The sequence below is a fragment of the Dendrobates tinctorius genome, unplaced genomic scaffold, assembly GCF_039654945.1.
Source record: "Dendrobates tinctorius isolate UK_male_01 unplaced genomic scaffold, ASM3965494v1 ptg000107l, whole genome shotgun sequence".
Classification (NCBI taxonomy): Eukaryota; Metazoa; Chordata; class Amphibia; order Anura; family Dendrobatidae; genus Dendrobates; species Dendrobates tinctorius.
In genome coordinates this window covers 2,820,482-2,842,111 of record NW_027361775.1, presented here as the reverse complement: position 1 = coordinate 2,842,111, position 21,630 = coordinate 2,820,482, and the positions used below count along the sequence as shown (strand labels likewise).

General features: G+C 42.1%; 1 protein-coding gene across 1 annotated transcript in view; it reads right to left on the bottom strand.

Moving 5' to 3' along the window:
* COL21A1 (collagen type XXI alpha 1 chain) overlaps positions 1-21,630 on the bottom strand; it is a 526,378-nt gene that overhangs the window by 72,147 nt on the left and 432,601 nt on the right. Inside the window, exons 20-22 of the mRNA XM_073589133.1 lie at positions 15,171-15,224; positions 10,952-11,005; positions 796-867 (exon numbers count right to left, since the gene is read on the bottom strand). Of these exons, the coding sequence (XP_073445234.1) occupies positions 796-867; positions 10,952-11,005; positions 15,171-15,224 (180 nt within the window). The remainder of the gene's footprint in view (positions 1-795; positions 868-10,951; positions 11,006-15,170; positions 15,225-21,630) is intronic.

The following is a 21,630-nucleotide window of genomic DNA, read 5'->3' as shown; positions in this document are numbered from 1 at the left end:
TCGCACGGCTCTGTTCTCTCTGGCTGTCTCTCTCCAGAATGCCGCTGAGCACACTACTCCTCTCAATACAGCAGTCCTTGTCCTTCAGGCCTGCTGCAGCACTCTCTGGAGAGGGAAACAGAGCACACTCCACACTGCTCTGCGCTGGTTCCACACTGCCCTCCTTTGCATGGTTTTTCCCCCTTTTCTTTTGTTGCTGTGTGCGCTTTACAGGCTCTCCCCACCCCCCTTGGTCAAGAGGAATGTCCGGCTCACTCAGGCTTCCCCCAGGCTGCAGGGAAGGTCCGCCTCCTTCAAGCTTTCCCTCGGGAACAGTGGATGCAGCCTCTCAAGTTCCGGAACTGGCACGCAGGTACCCGATTGTCCCTTCATCCTCCCTACACAGTCACGTCATCGCCGATATGCAATTAGTATATTTCCAGTCACATTCTGACTAGACATGCTCAGCCTCGCACAATTCACTTGTATTAAGTGAGGCTGAGCACATCCAGTTGGCATGTGACCGCATGTATGCAAGTTGCCACACTGGAGAATCCTGACAGCATGCAATGCACATAAGGATTCAGAAGTCTGCAGTCACATACTGTAGAATGACTGCAGACTTTCCCCACAAGATTGGACAATATCTGTTAATATCTTATCCTTAATGACATATCCTTATATCATAAGACATAGCCTTAATATCATTAAGCTAGATAGCACCTTTAAATTTAAAAAGCTAATAAACTATAAAAGTTGAAGTACTATACTAATTTTTTAATTGAACACTAATTTATTTAAAAAATTGCACATTACCTTGGCACCTGTGAGTCCAGGAATTCCTCTATATCCTTGTGAACCTAGTAGGCCATGTTCTCCTTTTTCTCCCTGTTAAGTAGGTTCAGTAGATAAGAGGGATATGTGTTATGCATTTGTATGAGTAAACTTTGTATTTTCACATCCACTGATGCCTAAGTGACAGCTCCTGTTTTCATTATCCATTGTTGTTAAAGGACTTCCATTATTTTTTTGCTTGCTAAATTTAAGTTTATAAATTTAGTGCTTTCTCTGGTATCCACCACTGCTCTTCTCCTCTTCTGACATCTCATGGCAGTAATTCAGACTCTCCGGGGTGACCTGAATGTGATTTTTACAATGTAAGCCTATGAGGAATCAGAACAAGCCTATATAGGCTTAGATTCTAAAAGAGACTTATTTCTCACACTATGCATCAAAGCTTTTGTGCAAGAAGTCTTCACAACTTGGAGCTGCGCCTGTTTTGTGACTTCTGCCATCTTATGGCTGAGCTGGGGAGGAACATGGCGACTGCTGCTCATCAAATTAATGACTAGCAGCCACATTCGATACGCCACAAATCTTACTCCAGCAAGGGCTGCAGCAGGAATTCTGGCAAGACACACACAAAGGTGCATGCCTCTCTTCTGATGTTATTGATTGCATTCACCTCTTCATTAATCAGAAGTGTCTGACTCCAGCATGCTCCCTCATCAAGACCGGCGTTAACAACACAGATCTTGATTAATCGGGCCCATAAAGTGAAGAGTAAAACGGAGAGAATGAATAGTCGTCACCTGACTCAGAATGGAAAGAGAGCAGTGGTGGATACCTGACAAGATGGCAATCAGTGAATATACTAATACACTGACACTACACTACCATTTTCCCAGTTTAGTTATTTAAAAAATTAACAGGAGTGCTTCTTTCAAGAGTACCAATCATTTTAAGCAACCTTCCAGTACAGGTTGTCATGTGTGCACATGAGAAATATCATAATTTTTAGTTATTATATGACAGCTAGAATCAGCAGGATATCTGCCTTTTTTTCTATATAGCATACAGACATCAGTAGCAGCAGCATGAAAGACACTATACAGCAAAACTCAGCTGTGTGGCTGTGAATACAGTTCTGGGAAAATCTAAATCATTTGCTAGAAAAACTGCTGCTTCATCTGTGTGTATGCTTCTCTGACAGTGTATCATTCTTTTCCTTACTTCTTCTCTCACCCCTTCCCCTCTATACGTAGTATAAAAACAGGTGTAACTAATTTAAAAAAAAAAATAAAACTGAGGATGAGCTCAAGGGGCAAGAGAGGAATAAGTGGCTCACCATTAGAGAAAGAAGCAAATTTCTCTAATAAGATGTATTCCAAAGGTTTTTTTATATTCACTTTTATTATTGATTTATGCAAAGTTTGTTAAAATGACAGTGAACATTTACTAAAATGTATGAAACATTGATAATGCAATTGCCGAGGTAAAGCAATACTATATACTTGTATACACACATTTCTTGCACCCTGTTGAAAGGATATTTTTTTCAAAATTAGAAAAAAGTACCAGCACAAGTTAAAAACAGAAACAGCATGCAAAATGAGCTCTATACAATTACTGACATAATTGTTTCCTAGTTTACATAATAATAATAATATTATGTCTGGAATGGGATGCCTTTCTGCTTTTTTGCTATAATTCAAAAATGTGGTGCGAACCAAGTCTTTTTACTTCTTGTGAAAACATTACGAAAAAAATACGCTTTCATACCATAAGGTTTACTACATATTAAAAGTCCCATTTCCATTTATTCTTCTCATTTTGTTTTTCTTAAATAATACACATATTGTAAATTTTTGGTCATATTATACACTCAGAAATAAATACAGTGGTATGTAAAAGTTTGAGCAACCCTGTGAACAGATAAGCAAGTTGAAGATGAAATGATCTCTAAAATGGCTAAAGTTAAAAATGACAAACTTCCTTTGTATTTTAGGCTATATATATAGTTAAATATCTATATATATATATCTATATATATAGATATATATATATATTTATTTTTTACATTTTTTAAATTAAAAAATGGGCCTTTCTTTAGTTTGAAATGTAATTAAGAAATGGCAGTTAACACAAACAGTGGAGGTCAAGATATCGACTAGAAGATCAAGCAAAATTTCAGTGAGAGCTGTTCCTAGGATTGCTAGAGAGACAAATCAGCACCCCAGCTTGACTGCAAAAGACCTTTAGAAAGATTTAGCAGACTCTAGAGTTGTGGTACATTGTTCTACTGTTCAGAGACACCTGCACAAATATGGCCTTCATGAAATAGTCATCAGAAGAAAAACCTCTCCTACGTCCTTACTAGTGATGAGCGAGGATAGTAGTTACTTGAGATTTCCTAACAAACAGGCAATCCGCACATGTATTCAGGCTGGCTAGCAGCCGCAAATCATGCAGCCACAGTGACAGAAACTAAATCTCCGAGCACATCCAAATACTTGGAGATCACCTGAGCATGCACAGAAAATCTTGAGTAACGAGTATACTTGCTCATCACTAATAATTATCTGACGGTATTTCTCACCACTGAGGACACAATTAGTCTTGATCACATTTCCTGGCACTGGCATAGGACATCCTCCTATTTTGTAGGGAAAAAACTTGTCTTTCTTCTACTACACCAACTTTCCTTGAAATTGAAATTACACCCACAAAGAATTTATCTTGGCTCTTTTGGACTTGCAGGTGCTTATCAAAAGTTTATAACTAGCGATGAGCAAACCCAAACAGTAAAGTTTGGGGTCCATACCGCACTCCTAGCATGCACGGGAAATCTCAAGTAATGAGTATACTCGCTCATCACTAGTCTTTACCATAAAATTCAGCATTAAAAGTATTCAGAATAACATCTAAACAAGCCTGATGCTTTTTGGAAGCAACTCATGTGGACTGATGAGGTTAAAACAGAACTCTTTGGCCACAATGATCAGGAAAAGAACACCTTGCCAACCATGAAGCATGGGGTTGATTAATCATACGGTGGGGTTGTGTTGCAGTTAATGGCACGGGGAACATTTTATAGGTAGAGCGAAGAATGGATTCAATGAAATTTCAACAAAAACAACACCATCTATAATGAAGCTGAAGAAAATCCAAAATAGACTACCTCAAAATGTGCAAACTGATGGTTTTACAATGGCCATCACAGTTCCCTGATCTGAACGTCATTGAAAATCTGTGGTTAGACTTCAAAGTAGCAGTGCATGGAACACAACCCAGGAATGTCACAGAACTGGAGGAATTTTTAAAGAAAGAATAGATGAAAAGCCTTCAAACATGAATTGAAAGGCTCTTGCCTGGCTACAAAACTGTTGCATCGGCACATTTTTCCTTTTTGTAATTTTTAAAATGTAAAAGATGAATATTAAGAAATATATACAGTATATGTATATATATATGTACACATATATATATATACTGTACACACATATATATATACTGTATATATATATATATATATATATATATATAAACTAGCTGAAGAGCCCGGCGCTGCCCGGGCATAGTAACTAACTGTGGTTAGTTATAACAAATTATAATTATCCTCCATCCCATAGTCCCGTGCCCATATACCCATCATACATATCCTCCATCCCATAGTCCCATGCCCATATACCCATCATACATATTCTCCAACCCATAGTCCCATGCCCGTATACCCATCATACATATTCTCCATCCCATAGGCCCGTGCCCATATACCCATCATACATATCCTCCATCCGATAGTCGAGTGCCCATATACCCATCACACATCCTCCATCCCATAGTCCCATGCCCATATACCCATCACACATCCTCCATCCCATAGTCCCATGCCCATATACCCATCATACATATTCGCCATCCCATAGTCGAGTGCCCATATACCCATCATACATATCCACCATCCCATAGTCCCGTGCCCATATACCCATCATACATAGCCTCCATCCCATAGTCCAGTGCCCATATACCCATCACACATCCTCCATCCCATAATCCCGTGCCCATATACCCATCATACATATTCTCCATCCCATAGTCCCGTGCCCTTATACCCGTCATACATATCCTCCATCCCATAGTCCAGTGCCCATATACCCATCACACATCCTCCATCCCATAGTCAAACATTATGACATCATAATGAGCGGCGAGACTTGATGACATCAGCGTCGCCATGGCAACCATTGTGACATCATAATGAGGGGGAGGGCTTGAAATGCACACACTGTATCTCCAGTATGTAGATAGGGGCATTATGACATCATAATGAGGGGCGGGGCTTGATGCGCACACACTTTTTCCCCAGTATGTAGATAGGGGCAAAATTGTTTGGTGAATTGGAATGCCAGGGGTTAAAATTTCACCTCACAACATAGCTTAGGATACTCTCGGGGTCCAGACGTGTGACTGTGCCAAATTTTGTGGCTGTAGCTGCGACGGTGCGGATGCCTATCCCGGACATACACACACACACATACATACATACATACATACACACTTTGAGCTTTATAGATATATATATATAATTTTAGGCCTTTTAAAGATCATTTCAACTTCAACTTGCTTAACTGTTCACAATAAGACTAAGTGCACACGTACCGGAACTCTCGCGGAAATTACCGCGAGAATTCCGGTATTCCAGTCCGCGGGAAAATCGCATTTTAAATTCCCGCGATTTTCCCGCGGAAAAGCTAGCATTTTGCAAGCGTATTTAGCTTGCAAAATGCTAGCGTTTTCCAAGCGATCTGTAGCATCGCTTGGAGAACTGATTGACAGGTTGGTCACACTGGTCAAACATAGTGTTTGACCAGTGTGACCAACTTTTTACTACTGAGGCCGCCTATGCAGCATCAGTAGTAAAAGATAGAATGTAAAAAAAAATAAAAAATGGTTTTATTCTTACCCTCCGACGTCCCGCGCATCCGTTCCCAGTAATCCTTTGCGAAAATGCCCGCGATGACATCAGTTCTCGCGGGATCGCGACGTCTCGCGGTAATTCGCGATGACGTCGCGCGAATGACCGCGAGACTTCGCGATCCCGCGAGAATGGACGTCATCGCGAGCATTTTCGCAAAGGATTACTGGGAACGAGAGCGTGAAGAGAAGCGGGAAGGCTGCGCGGGACGTCGGAGGGTGAGAATAACAATATTTTTTATTTTAAATTCTATTTTTTACAGGGATATGGTACCCAAAGCCCGGAGGACAGTCTTCTCTCCTCCGGACCATGGGTACCATCCGCAATTGTTCTGCTTACTTTCCGCATGGTGTGCACAGCCACATGCGGGAAGTAAGCGGAACAATGCATTCCTATGGGTGCGGGATCGCCGCGATTCCGCAAATTAATGAGCATGCTGCGGTTTTTACCGCGAAGCGATTCCGCCGCGGTAAAAACCGCAGCATTAGCACAGCATTGCGGAATCCCATAGGAATGCATGGGATGCTTATTTTTCGCGTTTTCGCGGCAAAATCGCGTGGTTAAAACTGCCGTGGAAACGCGAAAAAAACGCCACGTGTGAACTCAGCCTAAAAGTAGTTTTGAACAGGAGTGCCCAAACTTTTACAGGCCACTGCATGTATAAGCATGCAAAAATATAGTTTACAAGATTTTAAAGGGAGTTTCTCACCACATTTGACCTATCTAAACCATTAATATGGGTTTATAGACTGCTGAAAAAAGTGCTACCTGTATGCCTCATATCAGATGCCTTGTTGCTGAGAAATCATCTTCTTTGGCATTATGCAAATTTATTCTTCCAGGTTATGGGGAGTTTGTGTACTGGAAAATAACTCTGCCTCCAGGGCTTATTTTAACCCCTTACCCCCAAGGGTGGTTAGCACGTTCACGACAGGGCCAATTTTTACAATTCTGACCACTGTCCCTTTATGAGGTAATAACTCTGAAACGCTTCCATGGATCCCGGTGATTCTGACAATGTTTTCTTGTGACATATTGTACTTCATGTTAGTGGTAAAAATTCATTCAAATAACTTGCGCTTGTGAAAAAAACAGAAATTTGGCAAAAATTTTGAAAATTTCGCAATTTTCCAACATTGAATTTTTATGCCCTTAAATCACAGATATATGGCACACAAAAAACTTAATAAATAACATTTCACATATGTTTTCTTTACATCAGCACAATTTTGGAACCAAAATTTTTTTCTTAGGAAGTTATAAGGGTTAAAATTTGACCAGCGATTCTCATTTTTGCAACACCATTTTATTTTTATGGACCACATCACATTTGAAGTCACTTTGAGGGGTCTATATGATAGAAAATACCGAAAAGTGACACCATTCTACAAACTGCACCCCTCAAGGTGGTCAAAACCATATTCAAGAAGCTTATTAACCCTTCAGGTGCTTCACAGGAATTTTTTGAATGTTTAAAAAAAATGAACATTTAACTTTTTTTCACAAAAAAATTACTTCAGGTCCAATTTTTTTTATTTTACCAAGGGTTACAGGTGAAGTTGGACTGCAAAAGTTATTGTGCAATTTCTCCTGAGTAAGCTGATACCTGATATGTGGGGGGAACCACTGTTTCGGCACATGGCAGAGCTCAGAAGGGAAGGAGCGCCATTTGATTTTTTCAATGTAAAATTGGCTGGAATTCAGATCGGATGCCATTTCATGTTTGGAGAGCCCCTGATGTACCTAAACAGTGGAAACCCCCCACAAGTAACCCCATTTTGGAAACTAGACCCCCCAAGGAACTTATCTAGATATGTGGTGAGAACTTTGAACCCACAAGGGCTTCACAGAAGTTTATAACGTACAGCCGTACAAATCATATTTTTTTTCACAAAAATTATCTTTTCACCCCCAATTTTTATTTTCCCAAGGGTAATAGGACCCTTAAAGATATTGTGCAATTGGTCCTGAGTATGCTGCTACCCCATATGTGGGTGTAAATGACTATTTGGGAGCATGGCAGAGCTCGGAAGGGATGCAGCGCCATTTGACTTTTTTGGCTGGAATTGGGATTGGACGCCATGCCGGATTTAGAAAGCCCCTGATGTGCCTAAACAGTGGAAACCCCCCAAAAATGACACCATTTTGGAAACTAGACCCCCAAGGAACTTATCTAGATGTGTGGTGAGAACTTTGAACCCCCAAGGGCTTCACAGAAGTTTATAATCCCGGGCGTGAAAATAAAAAAATAATATTTTTTTCCACAAAACATGATCTTTTAGTCCCCAATTTTTTTATTTTCCCAATGGTAACAGGAGAAACTGGACCCCAAAAGTTGTTGTCCAATTTGTCCTGAGTACACTGATACCCCATATGTGGGAGAAAACTACTGTATGTGCACACGTCAGGGCTCGGAAGGGAAGTAGTGACGTTTTGGAATACAGACTTTGATGGAATGCTCTGTGGGTGTCATGTTGCCTTTGGAGAGCCCCTTATGTGCCTAAACTGTTGAAACTCCCCACAAGTGACCCCATTTTGGAAACTAGACCCCCACAGAACTTATCTAGATGTGTGGTGAGCACTTTGAACCCCCCAGTGCCTCACTGAAGTTTATAACGCCCGGGCGTGAAAATAATAAAATCATATTTTTTTCCACAAAAATGATATTTTTGCCCCAATTTATTTTCCTAAGGGTAACAGGAGACATTGGACCCCAAAAGTTGTTTTGCAATTTGTCCTGAGTAGGCTGATACCCCATATGTGGGGGTAAAACACTGTTTGGGTGCATGGCAGAGCTTGGAAGGGGATGAGCACCATTTGACTATTTCAACGCAGAATTGGCTCGAATTGAGATCAGACGCCATGTTGTGCCCAAACAGTGGAAACTCCCCAATTCTAACTCCAACCCTAACCCCAACACACCCCTAACCCTAATCTCAGCCCTAACCCTAGCCCTAACCCTAACCCTAGCCCTAGCCCTAACCCTAACGGGAAAATGGAAATAAATACATTTTTTTAATGTTATTATTTTTCCCTAACTAATTGGGTGATAAACGGGGGTTTGATTTACTATATATGGCGGGTTTTTATGTTTGGCAGCTGTCATACGCTAAAAGATGCTTTTTATTGTAAAAATAGTTTTTGCATCACCACATTTTGAGAGCTATAATTTTTCCGTATTTTGACCCACCGAGTCATGTGAGGTGTTATTTTTTGCGGGACGAGTTGTCGTTTTTATTGGTACCATTTTCGGGCACATGACTTTTTTGATCGCTTTTTATTCTGATTTTTTTGGACGCAAAATGAACAAAAACCAGCATTTCATGAATTTCTTTTGGGGGATGCGTTTACACCGTTCCGTGTGCGGTAAAATTGATAAGGTGGTTTTATTCTTTGGATCAGTATGGTTACAGCGATACCTCATTTATGTCTTTTTTTATGTTTTGGCGCTTTTATGCAATGAAAACAATTTTATATAAAAAATAATTATTTTTGCATCGCTTTATTCTGCAAGCTATAACTTTTTTAATTTTGGCTGATGACGCTGTATGGCAGCTCGTTTTTTGCGGGACAAGATGCCGTTTTCAGGGGTACCATGGTTATTTATATCTGTCTTTTTGATCGCGTGTTATTGCACTTTTTGTTCAGTGGTATGATGATAAAGCTTTATTTTTTGCTTCGTTTTTTATTTTTATTTTTTAAGGGGTTCAATAAAGGGGTTAACTAATGGGACAGTTTTATAGGATGGGTTGTTACGGACGCGGCAATACTAAATATGTGTGCTTTTATTGTTTTTTTTATTATTTCCAAAAAATGAATTTATTAAGGAATATTTTTATTTTTTTTTATTTATTTAACGATTTTTACAAATTATTGTTACACTTTTTTTTAACTTTATTACAATGTCCCAGGGGGGACATAACTGTCACGTGACAGATAGCTGATCTTTCACATCACAGATCACTGTGACAGATCAGCGATCTGTCACAGGCAGTGCAGGCTTCCTCGTGCCTGCACTTTGTAGGCATTGAGGAAGCCGGCTCCCTGCAGGTCCCCGAAGGTCCCTGCTGCCATTTTGGATCTGGGGACCTGCAGGAAAGGAGACCCCCACAGCAGCGCTGCACATTGCACTGCTGCGGGGGTCTCAGGGAAGCATGGAGGGAGCACCCTCCCTGCCGATGCTTCCCTAAACCCCCGGTACACTGTGATTGTGTTTGCTCGCAGTGTGCCAGGGGCTAACATGTCGGGGGCGGTCCGTGACCGCCCCTGACACATAGTGCCGGGTGTCAGCTGTGATAATCAGCTGACACCCGGCCTGCGTGAGTGCCGCTGATTGCTATGACGCACTATCCCATCCATGGGCATAGGGGCCCGGGTCCCATGGACGGGATAGTACGTCAGATGGCAGAAAGGGGTTACTTAAAAGGGGAATTATCAATGTGAGACAAGTAACTAAAACAGAACAGGAGAACTGAAATTCTTCTTGCAAACACATTTTTTGCAGCTCTCTGAGCTTTGTTGTATTGTAACAATATTGCAACCATGTCTGCCTGTGAGCTGGAAGCTGAAGCTGAGAAGAACCTGCAGATATGTCAGGTATAATCACACACAGCTCTGCAGTGAGATCAGGAGAGCAGTGAGCGGCCATTACACATCACACAGGTGTCATCCCCTTTATGTAAAATAAGCTTTGGGGGCAGAGTTATCTCGAGGCACCATCTGCCCCAGAGCCTGGAAGAGGTCATCTACATAAAGTGATGAAAGATGATTTCTCAACAACAAGGCATCTGATATGAGGCACACAGGTAGCGCTCTTTTCAGCAATCCATAACCTATATGGCCATGTTAATAGTTTATATAGGTTAAATGTGGTGACAGATTCCCTTTAGGTATGTAGAGTCAATGTTTAAAGGGATTGATCAATTTATCTTTAATGCAATACTTTTTTTAGGACAGAGTTTAGGGAATTACATAACTAATAGTATAGTAATATAGATAATGGAGGAGTATATAACCATGTCTATCTACAAGCCTTCTCCAATCGAAAAAGAGCATTCTCATAAGCTATGTTTTTCAGCTGGAGGAGACTGAAGGACATGTCTGGTTGGTCTGGTCTGAGCTAACAAGTTGGCAGTTGGCTGTACTCAACACAACTGTTAAAATAAAAAAATAGAGGATTAACCACTTTAATGTATATAGAACATATAAACGTACCTTTACGCCTAATGAACCAGCTTTTCCAGGTATTCCAGGATCACCTTTATTTCCCTGTGAAGAATTTGATTTCTTTGTTTAGTTTTGTTTTTAGTGTAATGTAAAATTATGGTCATGTTAAAAAGAAGGTTGAACTCCTTCTTAATGTGGCTTTATTTACTGTGTCATTTTTTGTTGCGAAAGCACTTTATTGCAGCATTTTCCTGAAGTTTTTATTTTTTTTTGCTACAGATAGTTGTCGCAGCTTTATTTCAATACCTTTAGTGTGCTATTTGGGTCCCTGTTTTCCTTTTTTAAATTTGTAGGGGGCAGTTTTGCATAGATTTCTGTACTGCAAAAGAGTACATGTAAAAAAGCCATTAAAAACTTGCAAAAGACTCCATGAAAATGAAGATGCTTTCAACAAGCCAGTGAAAAAAAATATGTAAAAAATGCTGCGTGAAGGAAGCCTTCCATAATGGCCGGATCACAAGTGACTCCACCATTATCCTCTCGTTAGTGTAGGGATAAGGTGCATGTGGAGTGAGATACAGATTGTGACTGCACATTCTGCAAGCACAACTCTTTGTGTATTCTGCAACCCATAAATGTGCTATTTCTGTGGTAAAAGCCACTGTGTGTACTCTGAAAACTCGTCTATGAGAGTTCTGTGCTAAAAGCTACTGTGTGTACTATGGACCGCCCCACTCTGCCTGTAGGGGTACTATCCTTTAACCTCTTCACCCCAAAGCCTGTTTTCACCTTCCTGATAAGTCCAGCTTTTTAAATTCTGACCACAGTCAATTTATGAGGTCATAACTCTGGAACTGTCCAATAGATCCCACTGAAAACATTTTTTTAGACATATTTTACTTCATAACAGTAGTAAAATTTATTTGATGTGACCTACGTTTATTTCTGACCTTTGACGTACTATTCCATCCAGGTGACCCAGGCCCATATGACCATGGACGGAATAGTACGTCATGCCCTTTAATGTGACACTGTGACTTAAGTTGCAGTGAATGCATTAATTCCCATACCATCTGACCTTAGAGAAGATGGTGTCGGCATACCATGCTGTGTCCTCCCTCATCCGGCCTCTTGATCGCTCTGATTAGCTGTTCAATTCTGCCAATCGCAGCCTTTCTCATTGTTTCAGCCAATCAGGTTGGCTGAAACATTGAGGTCCCAGGCTAGGCCCCTCTGATTGGTGCAATCGTCGGTCACATTGATAGCGCCAATCGCAGTGCACAGCAGCGGTGTTACCGCGCTGTGCCCTGCCGGTACCTGCCTGGATCGGTCCTGTAATAGCACTGATCCTAGGCTGGTGCCAAGGAAAGGCCTAGCAGGGCCTGCAGAAGCTGATTGACACGATCGATGTCATCTTCGATCGCACCAATCACAGGGCACAGCTGCGGTGTGACCGCGCTGTGCCCTGCTGGTGACCTGCCAGTGATCTTCCCTAGGATCAGAGCTGCAAGCTCTGATCCTAGGCTGTTGCTAGGGTCACCAGCGAAAGCTCTGATTGATGGGATCGATGTGATAATGGATCCCACCAATGACAGGTCACAGCGGCCATATGACGGCTCTGTGACCTGTCTGTCATCTGTCTCTGACCTGTGTGACCACACTGCATGGGTCCTCACACTAGCTGAGGATTCCTGCAGAGTGGTTACACTGCCAGAGCTCCTCCTGTGCGGGGCCTTGTTGCTGCTGAAGAAAGAAGACAGAAGAAAGAAGAAAAGAAAGAAAAATGAAGAGAGACTACAACCGTAAGTGTTGATCCCTGATCCCTGCCCGATCTCTCTTCATCCCCCCAATCCTCCCTTCCCCCTCTTTTTACCCCCCTCCAACCCTTTGGGCCACCTCCGTGCACATATTTAGCAGCCGCCGAGTGTTGATTGGTGACGCAGTTCACCAATCAATGCTCATGCTGGCTTTTTTTCTCAGCCCCCTTTGCACCAACTCCGTAAGCACATCCCACAGCCGCCAAACTTTGGTAAGTGACGCAGTTTACTTATCAAAGCTCGTGCCTGCCGTTTTTAATTTTTTTCAACCCTTTTGTGCCACCTGACTACAACCATAAGTGTTGATCCCTGATCCCTGCCCGATCTTTCTTCATCCACCCCAATCAATCCTCCCATCCCCCTTCCCCCTCTTTTTACCCCCTTCACCCCCCTTTGCTCAGCTGCTGAGCGCTGATTGGTGATGCAGTTCACCGATCAACACTCATGCTCGCTTTTTTTTCTCAGCCCCCTTTGGGCCAACTCCGTACGCACATCCCACAGTCGTCAAACTTTGATAAGTGACACAGTTCACTTATCAGAGCTAGGGCCTGCTATTTTAGACACTTATTTTCGCCACCTCTTTGCGCACATCCAGCAGCCGATGAATTTTGATAAGTGACGCAGTTCACTTTCCAGAGCACGTGCCTGCTGTTTTAGTCTTTTCTTTTCACAGGCATTTTTTTTTCCCTATTTGCTTTTTTCTTTTCGCTTTTTCTTTTCAGAATAGTTTGCACCAATCACTATCCCCCTCACACATACACATAGTTATCAATAAAATACACCCAAGGACCATCCATCACGTTCATCGCAACAGCGCTATTCATTGAAGGAGGTATATGCTTTCCTTGCCACCGACACTGATAGCGAGGAAGAGGATCCCAATTTTCCTTTCCGATTCTTCATCCTCATCCTCTTCCTCCTCATCTTCCTCCTCGGGTCCTGTGGAACCGCCATGCAGACGTCCCAGGACAGAAGATGAGGTAGCACCCACCATTCCCCACGAGGTGACTCCAACTTTGACCGTGTGTTCAAAGTTCGGCCGGTCATCGAACACTTCAACAAAAAATTTGCTGAAGTGTACGTGCCCCAAAGGGACATCTGCGTGGATGAGTCCTTAGTTCATTTTAAGGGAAGCCTCAGATTCCGTCAGTACATGCCCAGCAAGAGAGCCACATGTGGAATTAAACTCTACAAACTGTGTGAGAGTACGTCAGGGTACACGCACAGGTTAAGAGTTTACAAAGGAAAGGACACCAGGATTGAACCCCCTGATTGTCCTCCTGTCCTGGGAGTGAGTGGGAAAATTGTGTGGGATTTGGTGCACCCGCTGCTGGATAAAGGTTATCACCTTTACACCGATAACTTTTATACCAGCATCCCACTCTACAAATCCCTCTCTGTTCAAGGTACCACAGCCTGCGGTACTGTCCACAAAAATCAGAGAGGCCTCCCGAAAATGCTATTTGGGCAGATGCTCAGAAGGGGTGACAGCAGAGCCCAATATAGTGAATACCTGTTGGTGGTCAATTACAAGGACAGGAGGGAGGTCCTTCTCTTGACCACCATACACGGTGATGGCAGTACTGTCAGCACAGTGCACCACAATCAAGCACTACCAAATCTGTTTCTCAGCACAGCATTTAGCTGTCACTACCCCAGGCATTTTAACAAAAGAGAAAGTTTCGAGCCAACCACCCACAGGCCTAAACGCTAAATGGGTACATTTCCAGGTTGCTTGCCATAGAAATGTTGCCGTTTAGGCTTGTTGACATGGAGCATTTCCACCAACTCATGGTGGCAGCCATTTCTCGGTACTCGGTCCCCAGCTACCACTTTTTTCCAAGTGTGGCAGCGGCATTTAACATGCACGAGCTGGAAGTGCACTTCAAACCGTGCCCCTCTATGCCTATGTCACATGATCACAGGGTGCTGATGGGGTGGCATAACAACCGAGGGGTCTACAGGAGACCCCGTGCTTGCTATTGCTGATCTGCTATGAGAACCGCTTTGTGGCAGATTTTCATAGCAGATGATCATTTCTGCTACACATAGCAGGTCTGAAGTCCTGCTATATGTAGCACAGATGACTGCAGCTTAAAGTCTCCTAAAGAAACAATATTGCAAGTAAAAAGTAAAAAAAAGTTTTAAAAAATATTTTAAAATTAAAGAAAACATAAAAGCTCAAATCACCCCCATTAAAAATAAAAAAAAATCAAAAGCACTAATATTTGAAATCGCTGTGTTCAGAAAAGCCCAATCTATCAAAGCATAAAAAGAAGTCTCCTGGCCCCTCTCTGTAGCGAAAAACCCATGGCATCATAATTTGATAATTATCACCCTCACAAATATGGATATATTAACCCTAAATAGTATGTCAAGGTGAACCAACAACATGGAAATACATAATGATGCAGTAAGGATTCAATTACAATAAAATAACCTGTTATTACCTTAGGTCCGGATACTCCAGGTGAACCAGGTAAACCTTCTGCTCCCGTCATTCCCTAAAGCGTAAAAAAATAAAATGTATTAAAGAACCTGACTTGGAGCTTGCCTCTGAATTTAGGTTTTGTACAAAGTTATATTTTACGGAAAAGTGAAATAACCAGCTCACCAGGTTATGGCTCTTCTAAATCCTCGGCACAGAAGCACCACTGCTGCTTCATGTTGTATGTGAACAACGGTAAAGCACAAAGTTTTCCGGTTGACTGAGATTACAATTATTCCATAATCTTTATTTCAGCATCTTAAAAGTATTCCTGGTACAGTTCGGACAGTAATCATGGCATTATCCTGTGTTTCATACATAACTTTGTCCTTAGTCATGTAATGTGCCAACAGAAATATGCCTCGCTTATTAAGTAGAGTAAGATAGAGGGAAAAAGTGAGATGGATTCTGGAGACCAGATAGGCATGTACCCAGAAACATGACTTAGTTAAACTAACATGATTTACAGAAAATACCATCAGTTTTATTAAACCACAATTATACATATATAGATGTATAAATATATATGTATACTTATGGTACTCACAAGTTCATATACTAATCCGTAGGGCTGTTTACAGAACCGTGCTCTCCATGACATCAACAGACAGCACTAGAACTAATGTTATTCAAAGGAGCAGTGCAGATGATTTTATTCATTCACCAAATTTGCATGTGAAAAAAATTGCAATACAGAGCCACAGTAAAGCATCTTTTTTTACATTGCAATTTTGTAGCATAAGAAAAAGGGGTGATCAAATACCGTAACTTCGGATAAGTGCTTATCCGAATAGCTATAGTGCTTACTGAATAGCTGCCTCTGTAACCTGAATACCTGGAGCGCTCCCGATGATCAGCTGTTCGGCTCCACAGCTGCATGTGTCGCGGCTGTGTGACAGTCACAACACATGCATGGAGAGCATGCGTACCCAATGTTAAAGATAGGTATGAAGGGAAATGCTGGACGCATGCGGCAGTAGGCGGAGCATGGGTGGAGCTTCACGGAGGAAGAGAGGAGGAAGTAGCCTGCCATCTGCAGCTCTCCTCAAGGCAAGTGTGAAATCAGCTTGCTGCACTGCTTGGTGTAGATTTCATAGAATCCTTGTTTGTCTGATGTAGATGTTGCAGAGCCAAGTCTTCTGCTCTGTGAAGAACCCCTGATTGGCAGCTTCCTGTGTAGACTGCTGATTTGTTAGCAAACTGCTAATCATTGCTGGGGGTGGGGTTATGCAGATTAGCCTGACTGCCTGCCACTTGAGATGTAGTACTGCAGTGTTTGGGTTTGTTCACAAATTAAGTATATGGTGCAGAAATTTCTGCACTATTTCTGCATCTTTTGGGAGGAAAAATGCAACAACTAAGAGGTGCATTTTTGCCTCGTTTTTGTGGGGGTTTTTTCCTTGTATTTTGGGAGCAGATTTTTCCTCAATCATCAGTGTGGGTGAAATCTGTAGTAAACACTCTGAAAGAATGGACATTCTGCAGATTTAAATCTGTACTATATCTGCAAGTCACAAATAAGCAACGTGTGCATGAGACTTCAGGATTCCTATTCACTTTGCTAGCATCAGGAAACCCTTCAGGCTTTGTGACAAATATGCACTGAAAAAGCAAAAACACAGCACAAATGCAACATGTGTGCACAGCCTTAATCTACTGTTGATAAAATGCTGATTGTGTTGAAACTATAAAGGTGCCGTCACACTAAACGATGCACCTGCGATCCCGACAATGCTATGACCTGGTCAGGATCGCTGGTGCATCGCTACATGATCGCTGGGGAGCTGTCAAACAGGCAGACTCACCAGCGATCAGGACCAGCGAGGACGCTGGTATCCAAGGTAAATATCAGGTAACTAAGTGCGCGTGTCGCTTAGATACCCGCTATGTACTTTAGATACCAGCGTGCTCGCGCGAGGACGCTGGTATCTAAGGCTAGCTTAGTTACACAATATTTACATTGGATACCAGCTCCTTGAAACTGCTTAAAGTGCTGGGAGCTTGCTGATCGTTGGTCTCCCGCTGCCACACGCAGCGATGCATGCTGGCCAGCGGGAGACCAACGATCAAAAAATGGCCCAGGACATTCCTGCACGATCAGCGATACCTGGCAGGGGGCAGTCGCTGATGCGTGTCACACATAGCGATATCGCTGGTGAGAGCGCTGTGGCATCACAAAATCAGCAATCTCGCTAGCGATCTCAATGTGTGTGACGGGGCCTTAACACACAGTCTAATAAATAAGAGTTGACAGATTCCCTTTAACTTTTCCTATAAAAAAATGAATTGCATATGGATGCAATGACTGTGACAAAGTCATCTGCAAGGTAATGGTGGGAAGATATGAGTCATTGAGGTTATTATCTTCAGTGATATGAACCTAAGAAAATTCCCCAGCAACACTAAAGATCCCGTCACACACAGCGAGATCGCTAGCGAGATCGCTGATTTTGTGATACCACAGCGATCTCGCCAGCGACATCGCTGTTTGTCACAGGCATCAGCGACCGGCCCCCCTGCCGGGTATCGCTGATCGCACTCAAACGTCCTGGGCCGTTTTTGATCGTTGGTCTCCAGCTGGCCAGCGCGCATCGCTGCGTGTCGCAGCGAGAGACCAACGATCAGCGACGCTGGGAGCTGGTTTCCAAGGTAAACAGAGGGTTTCTAAGAGCCACGTGGCTCTTAGAAACCCGCTGTTTACCTTGGAAACCACACCTGCATGCTGGTTCCCAAGGTAAACAGCGGGTATCTAAGAGCCGCGCGGCTCTTAGAAACCCACTGTTATACCTTGGATCCCAGCTTGCTCGCTGGTCCTGATTGCTGGTGAGCCTGTCTATGTGACAGGTCACCAGCGATCAGCTAGCTACAGTTGTGGCCAAAAGTATTAACACCCCTGCAATTCTGTCAGATAATACTCAGTTTCTTCCTGAAAATGACTGCAAACACAAATTCTTTGGTATTATTATATTCATTTAATTTGTCTTAAATAAAAAAACACAAAAAGAATTGTCCTAAAGCCAAATTGGATATAATTCCACACCAAACATAAAAAGAGGGTGGACAAAAGTATTGGCACTGTTCGAAAAATCATGTGATGCTTCTCTAATTTGTGTAATTAACAGCACCTGTAACTTACCTGTGGCACCTAACAGGTGTTGGCAATAACTAAATCACACTTGCAGCCAGTTGACATGGATTAAAGTTGACTCAACCTCTGTCATGTGTCCTTGTGTGTACCACATTGAGCATGGAGAAAAGAAAGAAGACCAAAGAACTGTCTGAGGACTTGAGAAACCAAATTGTGAGGAAGCATGAGCAATCTCAAGGCTACAAGTCCATCTCCAAAGACCTGAATGTTCCTGTGTCTACCGTGCGCAGTGTCATCAAGAAGTTTAAAGCCCATGGCACTGTGGCTAACCTCCCTAGATGTGGACGGAAAAAAAAAATTGACAAGAAATTTCAAAGCAAGATTGTGCGGATGATGGATAAAGAACCTCGACTAACATCCAAACAAGTTCAAGCTGCCCTGCAGTCCGAGGGTACAACAGTGTCAACCCATACTATCCGTCGGAGTCTGAATGAAAAGGGACTGTATAGTAGGAGACCCAGGAAGACCCCACTTCTTACCCCGAGACATAAAAAAGCCAGGCTGGAGTTTGCCAAAACTTACCTGAAAAAGCCTAAAACGTTTTGGAAGAATGTTCTCTGGTCAGATGAGACAAAAGTAGAGCTTTTTGGGCAAAGGCATCAACATAGAGTTTACAGGAGAAAAAAGAGGCATTCAAAGAAAAGAACACGGTCCCTACAGTCAAACATGGCAGAGGTTCCCTGATGTTTTGGGGTTGCTTTGCTGCCTCTGGCATTGGACTGCTTGACCGTGTGCATGGCATAATGAAGTCTGAAGACTACCAACAAATTTTGCAGCATAATGTAGGGCCCAGTGCGAGAAAGCTGGGTCTCCCTCAGAGGTCATGGGTCTTCCAGCAGGACAATGACCCAAAACACACTTCAAAAAGCACTAGAAAATGGTTTGAGAGAAAGCACTGGAGACTTCTAAGGTGGCCAGCAGTGAGTCCAGACCTGAATCCCATAGAACACCTGTGGAGAGATCTAAAAATGGCAGTTTGGAGAAGGCACCCTTCAAATATCAGGGACCTGGAGCAGTTTGCCAAAGAAGAATGGTCTAAAATTCCAGCAGAGCATTGTAAGAAACTCATTGATGGTTACCAGAAGCGGTTGGTCGCAGTTATTTTGGCTAAAGGTTGTGCAACCAAGTATTAGGCTGAGGGTGCCAATACTTTTGTCTGGCCCATTTTTGTAGTTTTGTGTGAAATGATCAATGTTTTGCTTTTTGCTTCATTCTCTTTTGTGTTTTTTCATTTAAGACAAATTAAATGAAGATAATAATACCAAAGAATTTGTGTTTGCAATCATTTTCAGGAAGAAACTGAGTATTATCTGACAGAATTGCAGGGGTGTCAATACTTTTGGCGACAACTGTATGTCCCAGCGATCCCATCCACATCGGATCGTTGGTGGGATCGCTGGGACATTGTTACATGTAACGGGGCCTTAAGTGCTGAGAGGGGTTAATCAGCCATGATAAGGGCTAGGTTTAGTGAACAGTCAAGAGTGGGTGGGTACTGTTCTCCACCCCATGGTTGAGCCCAGAAGGTAAATACAAAGCCTTCCGACTCATTCAGTGTTGGGTGCGCCTGAAGATCAGAGCTCCAGAGTTGTGTGTGCTCCTGATAAGGAAAGTTGGATCTTTTTTATTTTTGCTCCTGCGGATCACCGCATTAATATGGACTGTGCCATATGTTTTTTTTGTTGTTGTTTTGTTTTCCTGTTAGGCCAGAAAGACAATTTTTTTATTTTGCTAACTCTGCACTGTTTTATGAAAGACATTTAAAATCCCATTAGGAGATTTAAAGAAACAATGTCTACCTCTACCTGTCCTGTGTCTACCTTAACATGCAGCCAAGTGAGCTGATCTACCACAAATGAAAGTGAGCAAAAAAATTGTCTCACTTTTCTAAATAAAACTCTGAACATTTTTTTATAGATTATGTGAACGTACACATAAGTATTAGTTTAGCGTCCCTCTTCATTTTATTTTGTATTTTAATCTTCAGTAGCATTGTCTTTATATTTAATGTATTCCTTTGTGAAGATAAATAAATAAAAATTATTTTTAGGGTTTATAGTCGTTGTGGGTTATTTTTTAACTTTTTTTGTATTGTATAAAAATGTCTATGTATGTGCTCTGTGTATATGTGTGTGAGCTTGGTGTATAATAATGATGTATGTGTGTAACATGCAGTGTGTGTGTTATATACTTTGTGTATAACATCCATTTATTAATCCCAGCAGCACAGATAAGAGCTCATATGTGTAAACATGTCAGCTATCACCTAACAAATGCTTATTCATCGGGTGATTGCATTGTTTATGCTGGAACAAAAATCATTGTCCGCAGCAGCACAACATCCTGTGAAAACAGCAGATATGCTGCTGAAAACATAATATGTATGGGGACAGATTGATCTATTAGTGATTGTTCTGCACCCATCATTCCTTGTCAACCTGTGTAAAGAGGCCGGTAAACAAGGGACTAAGGACTTCAAAATTGTTTATTGTGCTCTTTTAACGGCCTGAACTCAGCTGATCTAAATGCATCCTAAATGTTTGAGTGTGATGTGCAATATGTGAACATTTAGGGCCCCACTTTAAACTTTTTCCCAGTGCCCCACTTTGTCTAAAACTGGCCCTGTTAAGAACAGTTGGGGAATAGATTTCAGTACAGTTTGAAATGGTGTACTAACCCTGCCTCTGAAAAACACACCTGATGATTGATAACACTATCTACAGGCTTGCTATTCCAAAAATAAATTTGTAAGTGAAAGAACCTATTAGAGCTGCTTGAGAGAATGCCAAGGGTGGGTAAAGCCGTAATAAGAGTAAATATGTGATGCTTAGAAAATTCTAAGGTTTAGCACATATTCTGTTTTATTTCACAGGCTTTTGACAGCTTGTTCCCTTATGTTTTCTTTCGTAGTTTTGCTGCCTTCAGTCCACAATGTTCACATTCTGTTATAGGGTTACCATGACAGTATGGAGTCAGAAGACCGCAACGTCTGATTTCTCCTACTCCGACGCTAAGGAGAAGCAATTCTCCTTAATTTTAAATGTGTTTATTTCTTCTAGCAGTAAAGGGGTCAATTGGCCATGTTGGAAATCCCTGTGTTCACAGCTGAGCTCGGTTAGCCACTCCTTTCCCCTTTATAATCTTGGCTCTGTTTCAAATCCTTATTAGAGCAAGTGGCTAAGGGAGGGAGAGGAGTTCATATGAGAAGGAGAGTTGGAGGAGTTACAGTATCTGTGACTGTTGTTTGGTTTGTATGTGTGGTAGTTCCCAATTC